The sequence below is a fragment of the Ochotona princeps genome, chromosome 21 (genome assembly GCF_030435755.1).
Source record: "Ochotona princeps isolate mOchPri1 chromosome 21, mOchPri1.hap1, whole genome shotgun sequence".
NCBI lineage: Eukaryota > Metazoa > Chordata > Mammalia > Lagomorpha > Ochotonidae > Ochotona > Ochotona princeps.
The window spans coordinates 15,339,731-15,357,622 of NC_080852.1; the positions used below are offsets into that span (position 1 = coordinate 15,339,731).

Genomic DNA, 17,892 nt, shown 5'->3' on the forward strand with positions numbered 1-17,892 from the left:
ACAGTTTATCAGTATGGCCTAGCCATGAATTGAAGAAATTATTCCACCGGGTGGGGCTTCCCCCTCAATATCCCCCTTTACCTCAGATACAAGATGGAAACAATGTGGACATAATAGTATTACCCACTTCCCTATCCCCCTGAACCTTTTTTTTTTTCTTTTCTTTTTCTTTCTTTAACTGTAATTAACTATGTAAAGATTGTCAACAACACAATAAAATAGATTATAAAAAAAAAACATTATATATTAAAAAAAAAAAAATTATTCCAGCAAGGTACAAGTTGTCTCACAAGAAGAAGTGAAAAACACTCCCTCTTCTGGTCGCATGTAAGATCACAGCTAAACAAAGCTGAAACAGCAGGTGTATGTATCTTAAAAACAGTCATGTACAAATTAGTCTTGAAAATGACTGTCAATGAAAACATTTTTAAAATATCACTAAAACATGGATTTTTAATTGTGAAATTTTCAGTCTGAAAAAGTTCCATCATCCTATACAGTTAATGACAAGAGTGACAAGATGGTGGTTATATAGGAGTTTAAAATAAATGTGTTTTTATTTTTTAAAAGGAAAACAAGAGTAATACGCATTACCAAATAAAGGCATTTAACAGTCAAGTTAAAGCGGTAAACTTCATGAGTCAGGTGCAATAGTGTAGCATGCTAAGCCTCCATGGGCAGTGCCAGCATCCATACGGGTGTCAGTTCCGCGTCCTAGGGGCTCCACTTCTGCTCCAGCTACCTGTTTGTACTTGGGGCCTTGCACTCCTTTGTAGAACTTGGGGGTGGGGGGTTCCAGGCTCCTGGCTTAGGACAGGCTCTGCCGGGACTGTGGCAGTTGCTTTGTGAATGAATCACTCCAAAGAGGATCAGTCTCCTTCTCTTTCCTCTTTAATTCTTTCAAATAAAAATAAAAAAGGTAAACTCCTAATGAAGGCGAGGAAGATAAGTGTGCAGGTAAACATTACTTTGTCCAGGGTCTAGTATGCAATAAGGGGGCGAGCACTGTTGTACAGCAGGTTCCTATCCCAGATGTTCCACTTCTGACCCAGCTCCCTGCTAAATGCTTAGGACTGGAACAGACCATGGCCCACCTGGTTGGGTCTCTATGCCTATGTCATGGACGTGGATGAAGCTTTGGACTCTGTTACTCTTCTTTCTGCTAGGCTACCACGCCAGGCCCAATCAGTAACTTTAATGAGGCAGGGGTATGGGGATACAATTTTATTTCCTGGCTTATGACCGGAAGAGCATTTCACTGAAACAAACTAATCAAATGGGCGAACAAAAACTAAGTAACCCCAAAATTTGGCATGACTGCAGTAATTCTGTTGTACTCCTACAATCTTCATATCTAAAGAGGGAATGTAATAATACATCAAGGCTCTTAAGTCAGTGTACCTCATTAAACATAAATGTTCACACATTTAAATAACAACCTCCCGATCCACAAGACACTGTCAACTCATCCAGTAGCTTGAGTCAACCCCCCCAAGAGTCTTCACCTTCCACTGCTTCCCCAGGTTGCTCCAGCACAATCCACAGGCAAGCACTGCAGGCTTTATGCTTCTTACGCACACTCTTTTTCTCACACACCCCTACGTTCCTCCCTCCCTGCTTCTGATGCTCCAATCTTGCTGAAACCTCCCTGATTCAGTATTTCTCCTAAGACTTAGCACTGCACAATAGCCCACTGACTAGTCTCTCACTCCATACTTGCCTTCCATGTTCCATAAACCAACCCCAAATCAGCTCAGGACACTTCATAGCACCCACACTTCCAGTGGCTTTGTGCTGCTTGCACTGCCTAATCCTGATTCCTCACAATGCCTCAAGTGTCATTTGGCCCCTGCTCTCTTTCTCCCCCTTCCTCAACCTGGACTCCTTTCGTCCTGGTACAGTGAGTATTCTGACGAACTCCTTCACACTTCCAGATCTTCGCACCTGCTACTGCATCCATGGGAAGAGGTTTACTTTAAGCAGCTTATCTAAAGTGGCCTGCACTAAGTCTTTTCTCTCAAGAAAATTATCTTACTTCACTTGACTCCATCTTTCTATCTTGACCCGCACAATTAGAATATGCCTTTCTAATTCAGTGGAGAGCATTTTCTGGCATATAGAGTAAGTGCCCCATAAATACTGGTAAAATGCATGAATAATATCATTCTTGGTTTGTTAAAAAATATAAAAACAAGCTCAAAGGCATAAACATAAAGGCATTGTTAAAAGGAAAAAACACATTGTCTAGAAATTTAAAAATATTGCTCTTTCAAATGGCATAAGTAACGCTACAGTCACCCACTTACTACACAACCAAGGAAAAGAAAACTACATTCTTTATCTGATACTACTAAAGTTACTTCAATAGTTTAATCAGTACTATTTGGTTGAACAACGTGAATACACCATATTTTATATCACTCTACTTATTGATGAGAAGATTAGGTCCAATAGACAAAACATCCTTTGAGAATGCAACTAATGAACACTTTGACATCATTCATGTTTTAATACACCTGTTCCCCTTAACTCTCGTACCTAAATTTTCTCCTAACAGCTAAAGGTCTATATGTTTCTCCAAACAAGATAGATATATATATTTTTTGCTATGTGACAAGTTTTAATCTTTTTACTGACTGCATAAATAAAATGGGCGTACAGTCTCTAAAGCAGCTCCAAAACATTATGAGATTCATACAAAAAGAGGAGGCTAGCTTCAGGCAGTCACTATGTTTTAAGGTTAAATGAAGTAAACCAGGCAGGGCAGAAATCAAATAACCACGTTACATCAATTATCTGTCCACTCCCACTGTCATTATATGCACACATTATTTCAAGTTCCCTCAATGGTAACAGGTTTACAAACACCAATGCAGGTACTCCGAGAAAACCAACAATTCTACCTGAGCTAGAACATCTGTCATTAGTAACAGTTCTGTGACACCTGGAACTTAAGTCTTTTTAAAATTTTCTTTTAACTCTATACACTCTTTTTTTTTTTTTTTAAGATTTATTTTATTTCCATTACAAAGTCAGATATACTGAGAGGAGGAGAGACAGAGAGGAAGTGGAGCTGCCGGGATTAGAACCAGCGGCCATATGGGATCAAGGCGAGGACCTTAGCCACCAGGCCACGCTGCCGAGCCCAACTCTATACACTCTTACTGCATGATTTTAGTAGCCAGAAAATATTGTCTAGAGTCAATTTATTCTGTATAAATTTAATTTAGGACTTTTGATCTGCAAGTTGGGAATAAAATCCACTCAGTGAGTTGTTTAAAACAGGAAGTGAGATGACATGGATAAAAACGCTTTGTAAATGATCAAGAACTATTAAAGTTAACATTACTATAGCCTGTGGACTAATGAATGGATGTCAATTCAAAAAAGATTATCACGGAAAGCTTCAAAGCAGAAAAAGACCCTGCATATAATCTTCAGTGGCCAAATTTAGCACACTTGAAGGAAGAAACACATTTTCTTTTTCCAAGAATAGCTGCTTGATACAGAAATAACATTACTCAATCAAAAGGCAAAAGCAGTGGGGTTGTGTGGTTTTTTTTTTAATAGCAAAACCTCTGCTTTGTGATGTAGATTAACTTAATTACATGATGGAGATTGCTGGCCACAGTTCCGAAATGTCAACAAGGAGAACCAGCATTTTAGCCAGAACCCGTTCATTAGATCTCAGAGTACGACTCATTTTGCTATTACACTAACATTCTATGAAACCAATTAATTAGCTAAAAAGAGTGTGAGTAATTTCTCATATGAGTATGAGTAACTGGCTCATCCTCTGATGAAAATGACATTTGAAAAAATATAATTTATGCTGGCATCTAAAAGAATCCAAACCACATCAAAAGCAAGTCAAGGGACAGTAAGTCCAAGCAATGTGCATGGCTGTTAATTTTATAGGACTTATAACTATAATTGGAGAGAGCTGTGATATCTCAAGAATGTTTCTGCTAAAACTACTCTAACAGAGTTGTGGAAAAGTCAGACTTAGGACACCTCCATTTGTGAATGGAGAGCTGAAAGAGGTGCCAATGTTGTAGTCAGGCCTTCCCTACACAGCCATATGCCATTTCCAGGGACGCACAGCGGTGCAACGTGAACCAGTAACTGACAAACGACCAAGGGTCCCTGTCTTTGGAGACCTTGCTGTGGACCAACGTGAAGGTCTAGAATTCTGCTTCCAGGGTCTGAAATCGAGCAGGGCTAGATTTGGTTATCAACATACAGCCCCTTAAACATCACAGGAAACTAAATCCAATAGATTGAACTGATGTTTCCCAAAACATTGGAGTAGGCACCAAAACTCAACAAATAACAACATTAAATCACAAGTCAAATTTCCTTGGAATCTCTGAATTCCCCCAATAACATCACACTATCAAATGGGTTAACACTTGCCCAGAACATCCTAATGTGTTTATTAACAGAGAACAAGTGTCAGGCTCAGAGTCAACACTGAAAGAGCATCAACAGAAAATGAAACTGTCTTCTTTCCATTTTTTGCATTTACCATCTTTAAAAAAAAAATTCATTTTTATTGGAAAGGCGAATATATAGAGAGGAGGAAAGACAGAAAGGAAGATCTCTCATCCACTGATTCACTCCCCAAGCTGTCGCATCGGCTGGTGCTGTGCCGATCTGAAGCCAGGAGCCCAGAGTCTCTTCCTCTAGGTCTCCCACACAGGTGCAGGATCCAAAGGCTTTGGGTCGTCCTCCACTGCTTTCCCAGGCCACAAGCAGGGAGCTGGATGGGAAGCGGGGCTGCTGGGATTCGAACCAACACCCATACGAGATCCTGGGGCAGTGGAACAGGCGGACAGGAGGAGGCTTTTATCCCAAACCTGAAGATTCCTAGATCCTCACCAAGGACTATCAGTATGAGCACCCTACTGCCAAGGAGACCACGGGGAAATGGAGTGCCTTCGGAGACCAAGAACTCTGAGATCACCCACCTCCATTTGGATCTACCACATGGGATGGAAGAAGCCCAAATCCTGCCTTGCAGGATCCAAGGTCATTAGAACAACAACCAGGATCCCTGAGCGGTCCACAGAAACAGAAGAACAGTAAACTTCCTTCGGGACTAGGGAGAGGAGCTTTCTCTGGTCCTTGTCTGCTTCCAATTTTGGGTCCCCACCCCCTCTCGTAATAACCATCAGGAGCACTCCAGAAACCCCTCACAACAAACAAACAAACAAACAAAACTAGAATAGACAGAGAACAACAAGGAAAGCTTAGAAACAGACAGGAAACGGTCAGCGGGGATACACTTATAACTCACTGGGTGGGACACAAAGATTAGTTACTCCTCACCGGGGTATGGAAGATTTCTCTGCACACCCCTCCTAAACATGCTCACCTAAACTGTTGACATATATCCTGTTAGAATTATAGAGTTAGACCACCTGAAAAACAGCCAGGTTCAGCGAAAACGTGCTTCAATGCTATAAACTGCTAAATACTAAAATTAAAATAGGCATGAAACAGCTGAATAGCAATCTAAGCCATTTTAAGGCGTATAGAACACGGTTGAATATAAACCTAAATTGAAATGTCTATGAAGAAGTCACAGGTTGTGGTTGAGAACCTGCATTTTACTATTAACATATTGGTTAATCAATACCATGTCAATTAATGCCACAATGTTGTAAATGGTTGGAAATATTATGCTGGGGCTTTTAATTGATTGGGATGATACTCTGCTGGCTCTACCTTCAGACCAGAGATGGTCTCACCAAGAAACCATTGAACTTACCAGGACAATAAGATGCTGGACTTTATGCTTGGTAAATACCTCCAAAGAAAGAATGTCAACTGAATTTGAACTATGGAAAGGCAACAAGGTGAAGCAATCCGCCGTGGGGGGAGGGTGTGGGGAGGGGCGGGGGGAATCCCAGTGCATAAAAAATGTATCACATAATGCAATGTAATTAATTAAAAAAAAAGAGATCCTGTGGCATGCAATACAAGGACTTTAGCCGCTAGGCTACTCTGCCAGGCCCCTACATCTACTATCTTTTATGACAAACAACATCAATTTCCCATTATGGTTCTAGTAACACTTTCTTTGCAAATGCATTTATTTAAATTAAAGTGATTCGGGCCCGGTGTGGTAGCCTAGTGACTAAAAGTCACAAGCTTGCACACACCAGGATGCCAATGGGTGTCGGTTCTAATCTCAGCAGTTCCGCTTTCTATCCAGCTCTCTGCTTGTGGCCTGGGAAAGCAGTCGAGGATGGCCCAAGCCCTTGGGTCCCTGCACCTGCACGGGAGATCTCGAAAAGGCTCTGGGCTCCTGGCTTTAGAATGGCTCAGCTCCAGCCATTGCAGCCACCTGGGGAATGAATCAATCGACCGAAGATCTTCCTATCTGTCCTTCCTCCTTTCTATATATCTGCCTTTCTAATAAAATAAGTCTTTCTTAAAAAGTGATTTGATTTAAAAGAAACAAAGCAGAACTAATAAGTAAGCAAGTAATAAAGCTAGCACCTGTGGAAGGTTGTGAAGTGGTTGAGCTGTATGCCATTCCAAAGTGAACAGCTGTACCAGTACAGCTAACCTGGACCAGAACAGCATTGTGGACACTTGCATATGGTTTCAGTTGAGGAAACTGATTGTACACATGGTATCTAACATAAAATAATTTACCAATTTTTTTTCTAAAGAATATCACCCTTGTGTCAGCAGAAAAGACAGAAACTAAGGTGCTTGTTGATAAGCAAATCAGGGAAACATTGAGAAGCAGCAGTGAAATGTGAAGTCTAGGGGAATGTTCTGACAATCAACCACTAGGACAACTCAGCTTCCATCCAAAGGTATGTGCAAGTCATTCCTAACCCTGGGCTAACCCCACCTGACACACTGAGAGTACACAGATGCAGTTTATGTATCATGACCACACAGTTTATTACTAACCTCAGCACCCAGTCAGGACCGTTTATTAACAACTAGTAAGAAAAGATGCCCTTTTCAAACAGTGCTTTTGCCTCTAGGAAACACCATCACAGTCTTTCATAGTATTGATATGATCAGAGGCCACTTACATGACACTCCCAGCACGTAACACAAAGATTTAAAAGTCAGCTCTCTCTTCCTGCCGTCACTGCGAGACTCCACCATACTCTGCTCTTGAACTGCGTCTGTCACTACACCAGGCACTGGCATGACATCAGCAGGCCTGCCGGAGCAGACAGCGTCTGCTGGCAGGTGTGTCAGCGTATGCATCCTACTTGGCCTGGGAGCTGCCCACTTAGAAAGCTGCTCTTGGGCCCGGCGGCATGGCCTAGTGGCTAAAGTCCTCGCCTTGAAAGCCCTGGGATCCCATATGGGCGCCGGTTCTAATCCCGGCAGCTCCACTTCCCATCCAGCTCCCTGCTTGTGGCCTGGGAAAGCAGTTGAGGACGGCCCAATGCATTGGGACCCTGCACCCGCGTGGGAGACCCGGAAGAGGTTCCTGGTTCCCGGCTTCGGATCGGCGCGTATCGGCCCGTTGCGGCTCACTTGGGGAGTGAATCATCGGACAGAAGATCTTCCTCTCTGTCTCTCCTCCTCTGTGTATATCTGGCTGTAATAAAATGAATAAATCTTTAAAAAAAAAAAAAAAAAAAAGAAAGCTGCTCTTGCACTCAGTTTCATAGCAGCTTTGGGATTCTTGGATTCCACTTACAGTTTTAAATCCGAAACCAATGGTAAGAAACACCTTGTTTTAAAAAATACTGAGTTACTGAGCAAAATGACATGCTGGAATATTTCAAAACATTAGAACATAAACGAAGCACAATGCTACTCTTTGTTCCCAAGAAAAAAATGCAATCTACATCATGGAAGCTGCCAGCCTGAAAAATCAAAAATGCCAAAATGACACCACACTCACTCACCATCACTGCTCAAATGGAAAGTGTGGTTACTCATTAATTCCCAAAAGGCAGCCCAGCTAGCAAAAAAACTACATGGCATCTCAGTACTCCAGGGAATAAGCTGCTCACTAATTCACAACACACACACACACACACACACACACACCCACACACACACACACACACACACACACCCAACTTGACTACGCCACACGCCTTTCTGCCTCCTTAGCATCCCTCAGCATGGTAGCTGTGATTTTAAAAGAAGGGCCCATTAGATCTTGAAACAACTGTTCACCTGCTCCTAAAAATCACTTTAATATCAGTAATATACAGATTCACATATTTTCATCCATTTCACTAGAAGAAAAAAAAAATCCTTCCTAGGCAGTGATGAGTTCTTCACACTGTGCGTGATGTCCAGTGGTGTACTACGGTGCCAGAACTGCTTGACTTAGAGGACCTTTCCCCAGCATTACTGTGGTGCTGCAGTAATAGGAATAATTCAGTAGATGTTGAACTTCAAAATTTGAATCAAGGTCTTTCCTGGGGCTATCCTCTCTCCTGATGTTGAGTGGGGCAGGGAGCACATGCCACCCCCGCTCATCCCCTGCTCTGTCAGGAAGGTAACACCCCATGATCAACAGCATGCTAGGTTGCTAAACCGGGACGCTCCGTAGGTTACACATGTTGACCACATTTCAGTTTACACTGAGCGCACTGTCTTGTTAATTCCATCATAACTCAAGGGGCACCCCCATATCACATTTAACAGGCTACAATGGCTAACTGCAAAGATTCTGAATTTGAGATTCTTGGTTGCAGCTACCTATAAAAAAGAACTGAAGAACTGGCCTAAAGGAACTTGGGCAAAAAAAGAAACAGTTTCTGGGCCCAGCATGATAGCCTAGTGGCTAAAGTACTCGCCTTGCATGCGCCAGGATCGCATATGGGCGCCAGTTCTAATCCTGTCAGCCCCACTTCCCATCCAGCTCCCTGCTTGTGGCCTGGGAAAGCAGTTGAGGATAGGCCCAATGCCTTAGGACCCTGCACCTGCGTGGGAGACCTGGAAGAGCTCCTGGCTTCAGACTGGCTCGGTTCCAGCCATTGCGGTCACTTGGGGAGTGAACCATCAGACAGAAGATCTTCCTCTCTGTCTCTCCTCCTCTCTGTATATCCACCTTTCCAATAAAAATGAATCTTAAAAAAAAAAAACCAGTTCCAATAACACTTCCTCCTTCACCACCTGGTCTCAAAAACACAGAAGCCACAGTGGCAGCACTGACGATGGCTCTTGGTCCTGGGGACACAGCCTGTCTGCCTTGTCCTGCCTTGCAGGTGGGTGCTAGCTACCTTCTCCACTTCACTGAGCTGTCACTTGGTCGCTTCCTCACCGTTTCCATTTGCAAACCACTTGTTCATCCCACCAGCCCCTTCTTCACTGCTGACTCAAAGGGGCAACTACTTCCTCATTCCCCAGCACTACTCATCTCCAGAGCACGTCGCTCTCACCCTTCAGCAAAGAACTCACTTACTTTTCTTAACGATTTATTTCTATGAAAAAGAAGAGTTACAAAGAAAAAGCAGGAGAGCAGGAAGAGAGAGAGGGAGGAAAGAAAGGAGAAAGAGATCTTCAAATGGCTGCAACCGTGGGGGCTGGGTTAGGCCAAGGCCAGGAGCCTGAACTCCATCCGGCTCTTCCCTGGGGGAGTAGCAGGCGTTCACGCCCTTCTGCCCTCTCCTCTGTTTTCCCAAGCACATCAGAAGGCAGCTGGATTGGAAACTATGCACCTTGCACTTGAACCATACTTAAATGGAATGCCAGCATTTCAAGTGGCAGCTTAACCTGCTACAGTACAGTGTTGGTCCCAGGCTCTTTCCTACACCTCTTAGCTCCCTTGCACTAGTAGGACCCTGGCACATCGATGCAGTGCTTCAGTCAGTCCTATCCCCTGCTCACCCAAAGACACAGGAGTGTGTGCATCTTGAACTCATACTTTCTTCTACGCCAGTTTCAGGTTACCCTTGTTCCTATGTCACGTGAGAAGTCACTCCCTAGGAGATTGCTGTGCTAGAATTTGTAGACAAAAGGCAGAAATAAGGCATTCAGCACCACTGCCAATACATTTGCTGATATTCTGGCAGGGAGACGCGAATTTTTTTAAAGGTTTCCATAAAAATACACTTGAATCACTTAGTGAGGTACTCCTGGCAGAGGGGATCAAAAGGCCTCTTTCTGCCTAAGACTTGGAAAAGTAACATCTGTAACAATTTGCTCTTGCACTTCCCTCTAATCTACTGCATTTATTAATTCTCTGGAGTACCACAGGGTCCCATCACTGTAGAGCCACGTGGTTCAGAATGACTTGTAATGGACTTGCAATGACATCAAGACCCTGTGAACTGGTTCCAGTCTGCCTCTGCACACGGGTCATCCACAGGTGACTACGTCACCTCTGGTCAAAGGTAACTCTATGCAGCACGTTCCCGACAGCCTGGAATTTCCTGCCTCTGAGCTCACTCACATCACCGTCAGCCTGGGGCCACCATAGTTGCTCCAAGTATAAATGTAAGCGGCGCGTCTACCTCCACCAAAACCTTTCTCACTTTACATAACTATAGGTGCTTTTTTTTCCCTTTTCTTTCTTTATAAGATTTTATGTGTCAGCTAGAGACAGAGACTGACCTTCTACCATCCATGAGATCACCACCCAAATAACTGCTATGGCCAGGTCGATGCCAAGAGTTTCTGCTGGGTCTTCCAAATGGATACAAGGGTCAAAGCGCTCGGGCCATCCTCCCCTGCTTTCCCAGGTGCGTTGGCAAGGAGCTGGATCCAAAGGGGGGACCCCCAACTGGGGCCGATGCAGAATACTGGCTGCAGGTGGCAGCTTACTCATACGCTACAACACTGGCTCCCTGCAGGTGATTTTTAAAAAAACAAATGTCTTTGTTTTCTATAGCCAATGCGTAATCCATGGCTAAAAAGGTAAACAAAATTATACATGCAACAATAATCCACTCTATTCTTCAAACCTTAGCAGAGAGGCTTTTTTCTCAGACTTCTCTGAGTTGCCTATCAAGAAACCACCTGTGCTGTTCTTTATTCTTAAGACTTTGATGGTTTCCCGACTTGACACATACAGTGTTATCAACTGTAGGCCTGTTTTGGCTTTAAGATACATGTCAAAACTCGGCAGTACCCTCACTTCTACTGCTTCACATTGGCCCCACACTCGTCTAGAGCCATCTCATCTTAAAACTGTTTCCCCTGCTTCTATTCTCCCATATCCTGTTTTGCACAAATCCACTGCACTACAGTGGGACATGTTATTCCCTTACAGGATCCTCCAAGGACTGAATGGTTTCTGACCATGACCTGTGAATGATCAGGTTTCTGCCTAGAATGGTGGTTGCCTGTGGTTTCAGTTTCCCTGTACTAACAACCCTCCTCCAGCCACACAGGCCTTCAGGCCTGCAGCCTGGCTGTTCTCTCTGCATCATATGTGTTGGTTCCAATTTTATGGCTGGGACGTGCCTCCTTATCTCTTAGGGCTTAGCTCCATTATCACCTCTTGGAATACTTCTTAAAAACAAATTATCTTCGGAGGTACTCCATTGTCGTTCCAGTTTTTTCTTTTTTAAAGATTTATTTTTACTGGAAAGGCAGGCTAGATTTATGGAAAGACAAGATCTTCTGTCCGTTGATTCAATCTCCAAATGGCCACAATGGCTGGAGCTGAAACCAGAAGCCAGAAACTTCTTTTGGGTCTTCCATGTGAGTGCAGGATCCTAAGACTTTGGGCTGTCCTCCTTTGCTTTCCCAAATCACTAGCAGGGAGCTGGATGGGAAGTGGAGCAGCCAGGACACAACTGGTATGCATAGGGGATCCAAAGCCTACAAGGTGAGAATTTAGCTGTTGAGTCATCACGCTGGGCCCTATCTGTCCATTTAAATCTCACATTTGTTCTGGCTTGGTTTTTTTTTTTTGTTTTTAAAGATTTATTTTTATTGAAAAGTCAGATATACAGGGAGGAGGAGAGACAGAGGAAGATCTTTTGTTCGCTGATGCGTTCCCCAAGTGGCCACACTGGCTGGAGCTGAGCCAATCTGAAGCCAGGAACTAGGAGCCTCTTTCGGGTCCCCCACCCAAGTACAGGGTCCTAAGACTTTGGGCCTGTCTTTGATTGTCTTTCTAGGCTACAAGCAGGGAGTTGGATAGGAAGTGGGGCTGCTGTGACACGAACTGGCACCCATATGGGATCCCAGCACATGCAACTAAAGAACTTTAGCCAATAAGCTACAACGCTGAGTCCCTCAAGCTCACATTTTACTAGTATCAGCAATGAGAATGCCTACAAAGTTCACAGACGTATGCAGCATATTCAATGACTCAAATCAAGGAAGCCAATCAAATATTTCTGAAAAAAACTACAGACCCCAACTGGCCATAAAACCAAGTCCCATATTCAGAAACTTAAATCTTTCACAATGACAAGTAGCATCATGACAACAACAAAGGCCAACATGGATCTTCAATGAACTAACACACAAGATTCATAACTGCTAAACTTGCTACTTGCAGGATCCCATTTCCTTTGAAAATGGCCCTGAGTCCACATCATGTGAAATACTCGGTTAAAATATTTACTCAATTCACAACCAGAAGCTTCAGCAGAAATCAACCTGCAACTGCTTCAATGCAGTATTTCAAAGGTAATCTCATGAAACATCCTCTTACCAGTTTAATTTCAGCAATGATCAGAAAATGGACATCACTTTCAATTTAAAAAAATCGCAAAATACCAAACATCTGAGAGGTATTCACCCATTCGATGAGTCAGAGTCGGCCTTCTGCTGAACAGCGTTAGTATGTAGTAAGCACACACTACCACTGGCCTTTACTGAAGCCTGCTTTACTTTTGAAGCTGCTACTAATGATTTTTAAAAGCGTTCCACACTTACCATAATGTGATTGAAATGCCTGCGGTTTGACAACCTGATTACAGTCGTTACACACCACCAAGTAGAAATCATCATGGGCTGGACAGAGACCAAATATTGGCATGTCTGCAACAAAGAAATAGGGGGTCACTCTCTCATCAGATTCCAAGTGATGCCCAGCAGCAGTGGAACAACATGTTTCAAAGAAGTTCTCATATCACAAGCAGCACCAGGACAATCAGCACTCCGGTGTAAAACTGATCCGCGCAGATCGCCATCACAATTCAGTATATAGGGAAACTGTGTAAAAGGTTAAGGTAAAATCCACCCCAAATCATTATTATGAACCAAAACAGATTCAATTTTTAAAATGCAAGAAATGAGTAACTGTTACAAAAGAGAAACTTTTGAGGAACTCTACCAATGTTTCTGAAAAAAAAAAGTTGCAAAGAAATAATAAAATGATCAGTAATTCTCAAAGTCATACATCTGAACAGTTTTATTTGTGAAATTATGAGCTCAATTTGTCTCCTGCCTTAGTTCTAGGAAACAAGAAACTGCGTTCACATTTTTTAGGTCACTAGAACTTGTAGTGCTTTCATGTAAATCATGACATCACTAGGCAGACTGAGCTCAGTGCTCGGTTTACAGGCAGCTTTTCATGTTCAGTTCAGTTTGAGCCACATAACTGGGCACAATCTAAGCTTTTCTGGCTGTTTTAAAATAGTAAGATATCAAATGGAAACAAAATAACTTGATATCTATTAAAAATGATTCCCTAAAAGGTTTAAATGTGAGCAATTTAGTTACTGAAGTAATATAGCAGAGAGCTGAAAATTCAAGCCAGAATTTAGACTTTTAAAAGATTTCAAAATTGGGCATTTGCACTACATGTACCACTGAGGGGTACCTGCAAATGCATAAGGTAGTCATGGTAGTTGGGTTTATATTACATTGACAAATACGTATTTTAGTTTACCACATACCTAAAGGGTGGGGAGCGATTGTTAAAAAGCTTATGAGCATCTTTTCCTGAAAGGCTTAATTTCAGAAATCAGTGCTTTGGTGAAGTGGGTTAAGTCACTATATGCAGTGATGTCTGATTCAAATCGTGGATGCTCTACTTCCAACCCAGCTTCCTGCTAATGCACCTGTGAAAGCAGAAGATGGCCTAAGTGCTAGAATGCTTGCATGCATGTGGAAGCCTGGAAGAAACGCCTGTCTCGGGACTGGCCCAGCCTTTGCCACTTTGGCCATCTGGAGAGTGAACCAGTGGATGCAAGTTCTTGTTATTTTCTCCCCTCTCCTCTACCTCTCTCACAGTACATAAATGCATAAATAACCCCCCCTTTTTAAAAAAAAGATTTTACTTATTTATTTATTTTTATTACAAAGTCAGATATACAGAGAGGAAGAGAGAGAGAGAGGAAGATCTTCCATCCGATGATTCACTCCCCAACTGGTCGCAACAGCCAGCACTGCGCCAATCAGAAGCTGGGAACCAGGAACCTCTTCTGGGTCTCCCACGCGGGTGCAGAGTCCCAAAGCATTGGGCCATCCTCCATTGCTTTCCCAGGCCACAAGCAGGAAGCTGGATGGGAAGTGGAGCTGCCGGGATTAGAACCGGCACCCATATGGGATCCCGGGGCGTTCAAGGAGAGGACTTAAGCCGCCAGGCCACGCCGCCGGGCCCTAAAAAAGATTTTTAATTTACTTATTTTAAATTGAAAAGCTGATTTACAGAGAGGTGTAGAGAAAGATCTTCCATGTGCTGATTTACTCCTCAAGTGGCCAAGCCGATCTAAAGCCAGGAGCCAGGGGCCTCCTGCAGAATCTCCACACAGGTGCAGGGTCCTAAGGCCTCGGGCCATTCTCCATTGCCTTCTCAGGCCACAAGCAAGGAGCCAGACGGGAAGTGGAGCATCAGGGACATGAACTGGGACCCATATGGGATATCCGTGCATAGAAGACAAGGATTTAGCCACTAGGTCACTACACTGGGCCCAATAAATGTCCTCTTTTAAAAAACAAAAAAGCCTATAAAAGCTTTCTCACAGCTTTGATGACCTTGGTGATTTTAAAGAGAGAATAAATTGATCAAGGGAGATATCAAACAAAATAGGCCCCAGCACTGTGGCGCACTGGACTAAGCTGTCATAGTACACCCCATATAAACATCAGTTTAAGTCCTGGCTGCTTGACTTCTGATCTATTTCCCTGGCCAAAGTCATGCAGGGTGAACCTGTCTGGGCCCCTGCTACCCAAGTGAGAAACCCAGATGAGCCTCACAGCTTCAAGCTGTCCCAGTTCTGGCCATTAGGGGAATAAACCAGCAATTAGAAGTGTTTTCTCTCATACACATACACACAACACACACTCATCAACCCTCTCTGTAACTCTGCCTTTCAAATAAATAATCTTAAAAAGATCTGTCAAATATCAAGTTACACATCTCCTATCTACACAAGGGTAGAGCTCAGATTTTCGACTTGTTTCACAGAACTATGGGCAGCCAGCAGGCCGAGAGACCTATCCCAGGATCCAACATGACAGTCAGCTGCAGGTGTAGCATCGCTTCTCTATGTCACCTCGTTCTACCTCTGTACAATCTACACAGGCACCATGACTTCCACTGTAAAGAGAAAACAGACTCACGGAGAGGAGGACTTAGTCAACGCTGAGATTTGGATCTGATACACAATGAAGTCTACAATATCTTTTTCTGTGTTTTTGTTTTGTTTTTAAGATTTCTTTATTTGAAAGTGATTTATAGGGCCAACACAATGGCATAACAAGCTAGTCCTCTGTTAACAGCACCAGCATCCCCTATGGGTGCCAGTTCAAGTCCTGGCTGCTCCACTTGCCATCTCCCTGCTTATGCTCTGTGGAAACAGCAGAGGATGCGGTTCAAGGACTTGGGCCCTGCACCAATGACACAGTCCCTGAGGAAGATCTTGGATCCCTGTCTTGGGTCAGCACAACTCCTGCCAGTGTGGCCATTTGGGGAGTGAACCAGCAGATAGACTCTGCCTGTCCCTCTCTCTCTGATACTCTGATATCCAAGTAAAACTAATGAATCTTAAAAAACTGCTTATTTGGGGCCCAGCGCAATAGCATAGTGGTTAAAGTCCTCGCCTTGTACACGCCAGGATCCCCTATGGTCACTGGTTCTAATCCCGGTGGCCCCACTTCCCATCCAGCTCCCTGCTTGTGGCCTGGGAAAGCAGTGGAGGATGACCCAAAGCCTTGAGACCCTGCACCCGTGTGGGAGACCCAGAAGGTCTCCCGGCTCTTAGCTTCGGATTGGCTCAGCTCCAGCCATTGCGGTCACTTGGAGAATTAACCATCAGATGGAAGATCTTCCTCTCTGTCTCTCCTCCTGTGTCAGACACAATCTTCCATCTGCTGGCCCATTCCCCAAAAGGCTGCAATGGCCTAAAAGCATAACCACGCCAGAACCAGCAACCCAGATCTCCAGGTCTCCGGTACGGTAGCGAAGGCCCAAATACTTGAGCCATTTCTTGCTGCTTTCCCAGGTGCATTAGCAGGGAACTAGATATGAAGTAGAACATGCAGGGCTTGAACCAGTGCTCTGATGGGTGTCACAAGCATCAGCTTCAGCTGTCCCACCAGAACACTTGCTCCTTGATGGCTTGGATCTGGCTTGTCCTGCGGAAAACACAGGAATGGTAATTATTCCTTCAGGATTCCCACTCCAATAAAAACGAAATGTCAGTACTGACCTCAGCCTTTGCACAAACTGATTAGATAATGTTAGAAGCTTCCAACACACAGCTGACTTCTGTGACTAAGCTTAATTATTTAATAAAAAAAAAAATGAGAGTCAAACAATGTGCTACTTTCCTTGAAAGCATGCCCACATGGAGTTAAATATAGTACATGTGGGAGAAGGCAAAAGGTTATATGGCAGGCAGCCTCTCTCTGCTTCATACACATACACACACACAAACACAATAAGCTACTTCCTACGGCCAGTTCTTGATGTTTCATCCTTAGACATTTAAAGCAGTTTGTCCCAAGTTCCATATACCCCCAATGCCATATGCCTCCAAAAGGAGTTATAGTAAGGAAAACTCCATATTATAGAATATAGTAATATTCATAACTTATAAGTGAAAAGTATGAAATGTCCAACAATCTCTGTGATGCAATGGCTTGTCATAGTTTTCTTCAGTAACTAACATCAAGCAATGCTGTTTAAAATACATCAATAACATACTTCTGGGGACTTATTCCCTATCCCTTTAAAACTGAAGCAACTGTGAAAATATAACTGCAGTGATCCTTTCAAGCAAAAAGGATTCAAATTTGCTACAATGATGCTTAAACAGAAAATGGTTCTTTTCAGCCCTGTTTCCTGTATGTCTTTTGAGATTGGCAGCAAACAATCCTAGGAGGATAAAGGTCCCTCTCTAAGGGACCAGGGACGTAGACTTCCGTAAACACAATTTCCTCAGTAACTTCAGTTTGTATGCAACGGGTGATGACAGTAATGATAGTCACAATGACACATGGCTGACATTCATCATTAATGGGCTTAATTATTTATTAAGCCATTTTTGTGTGGTTTACCTCATTTCTAACTATAATCCTGCACTAATATCTTCCTTTTATTTGTGGAGAAATCAATCTATTTAATATATAGCAGGAAAACAGCACAAGGATGACTCAGGTTTGTGAGCTGTAGATTTAGTTCTTAATCTTTTAGCAACACGCTGCCATCTCCCTGAAACACACGTGCCTGTAGACACACACACACACCCTACTGAAAGAAAAATGGTACACCTAAATCCAGTTCACATCACCCAAAGAATTCTAGTTTCTGTTCTGAAAATCTAAAGCAACATTTACTTTAGTTTTCTAAGTTCTTTATCTTCAGATATCCTTATTTGGAAGTAAGCTAGAAGAAACAAAACAATTTAAATGCCCCCCCAACCCCCATAGAGTTCTATATCCCTTTTCTGCACTGGAACATTCCAGAGGCCTTAGCAACAGGAACGGAGTGTGGAATGTTGTGGCAACACAGAGAAATGACATAATTTGTGTGAGAGA

At 43.2% G+C, this 17,892-nt stretch overlaps 1 protein-coding gene across 6 annotated transcripts in view; it reads right to left on the reverse strand.

The window, feature by feature from the left end:
• The window catches only part of ATXN7 (ataxin 7), a 109,798-nt gene that overhangs the window by 43,266 nt on the left and 48,640 nt on the right, over window positions 1–17,892 (reverse strand). For 5 of the 6 annotated variants that reach the window (XM_058678912.1, XM_058678911.1, XM_058678909.1 and 2 more), the window contains one exon: window positions 12,841–12,945. The exons of the other annotated variant lie outside the window; for it this stretch is intronic. In XM_058678912.1, coding sequence (XP_058534895.1) covers window positions 12,841–12,945 — 105 coding nt within the window. The remainder of the gene's footprint in view (window positions 1–12,840; window positions 12,946–17,892) is intronic. 6 annotated transcript variants of the gene reach the window in all.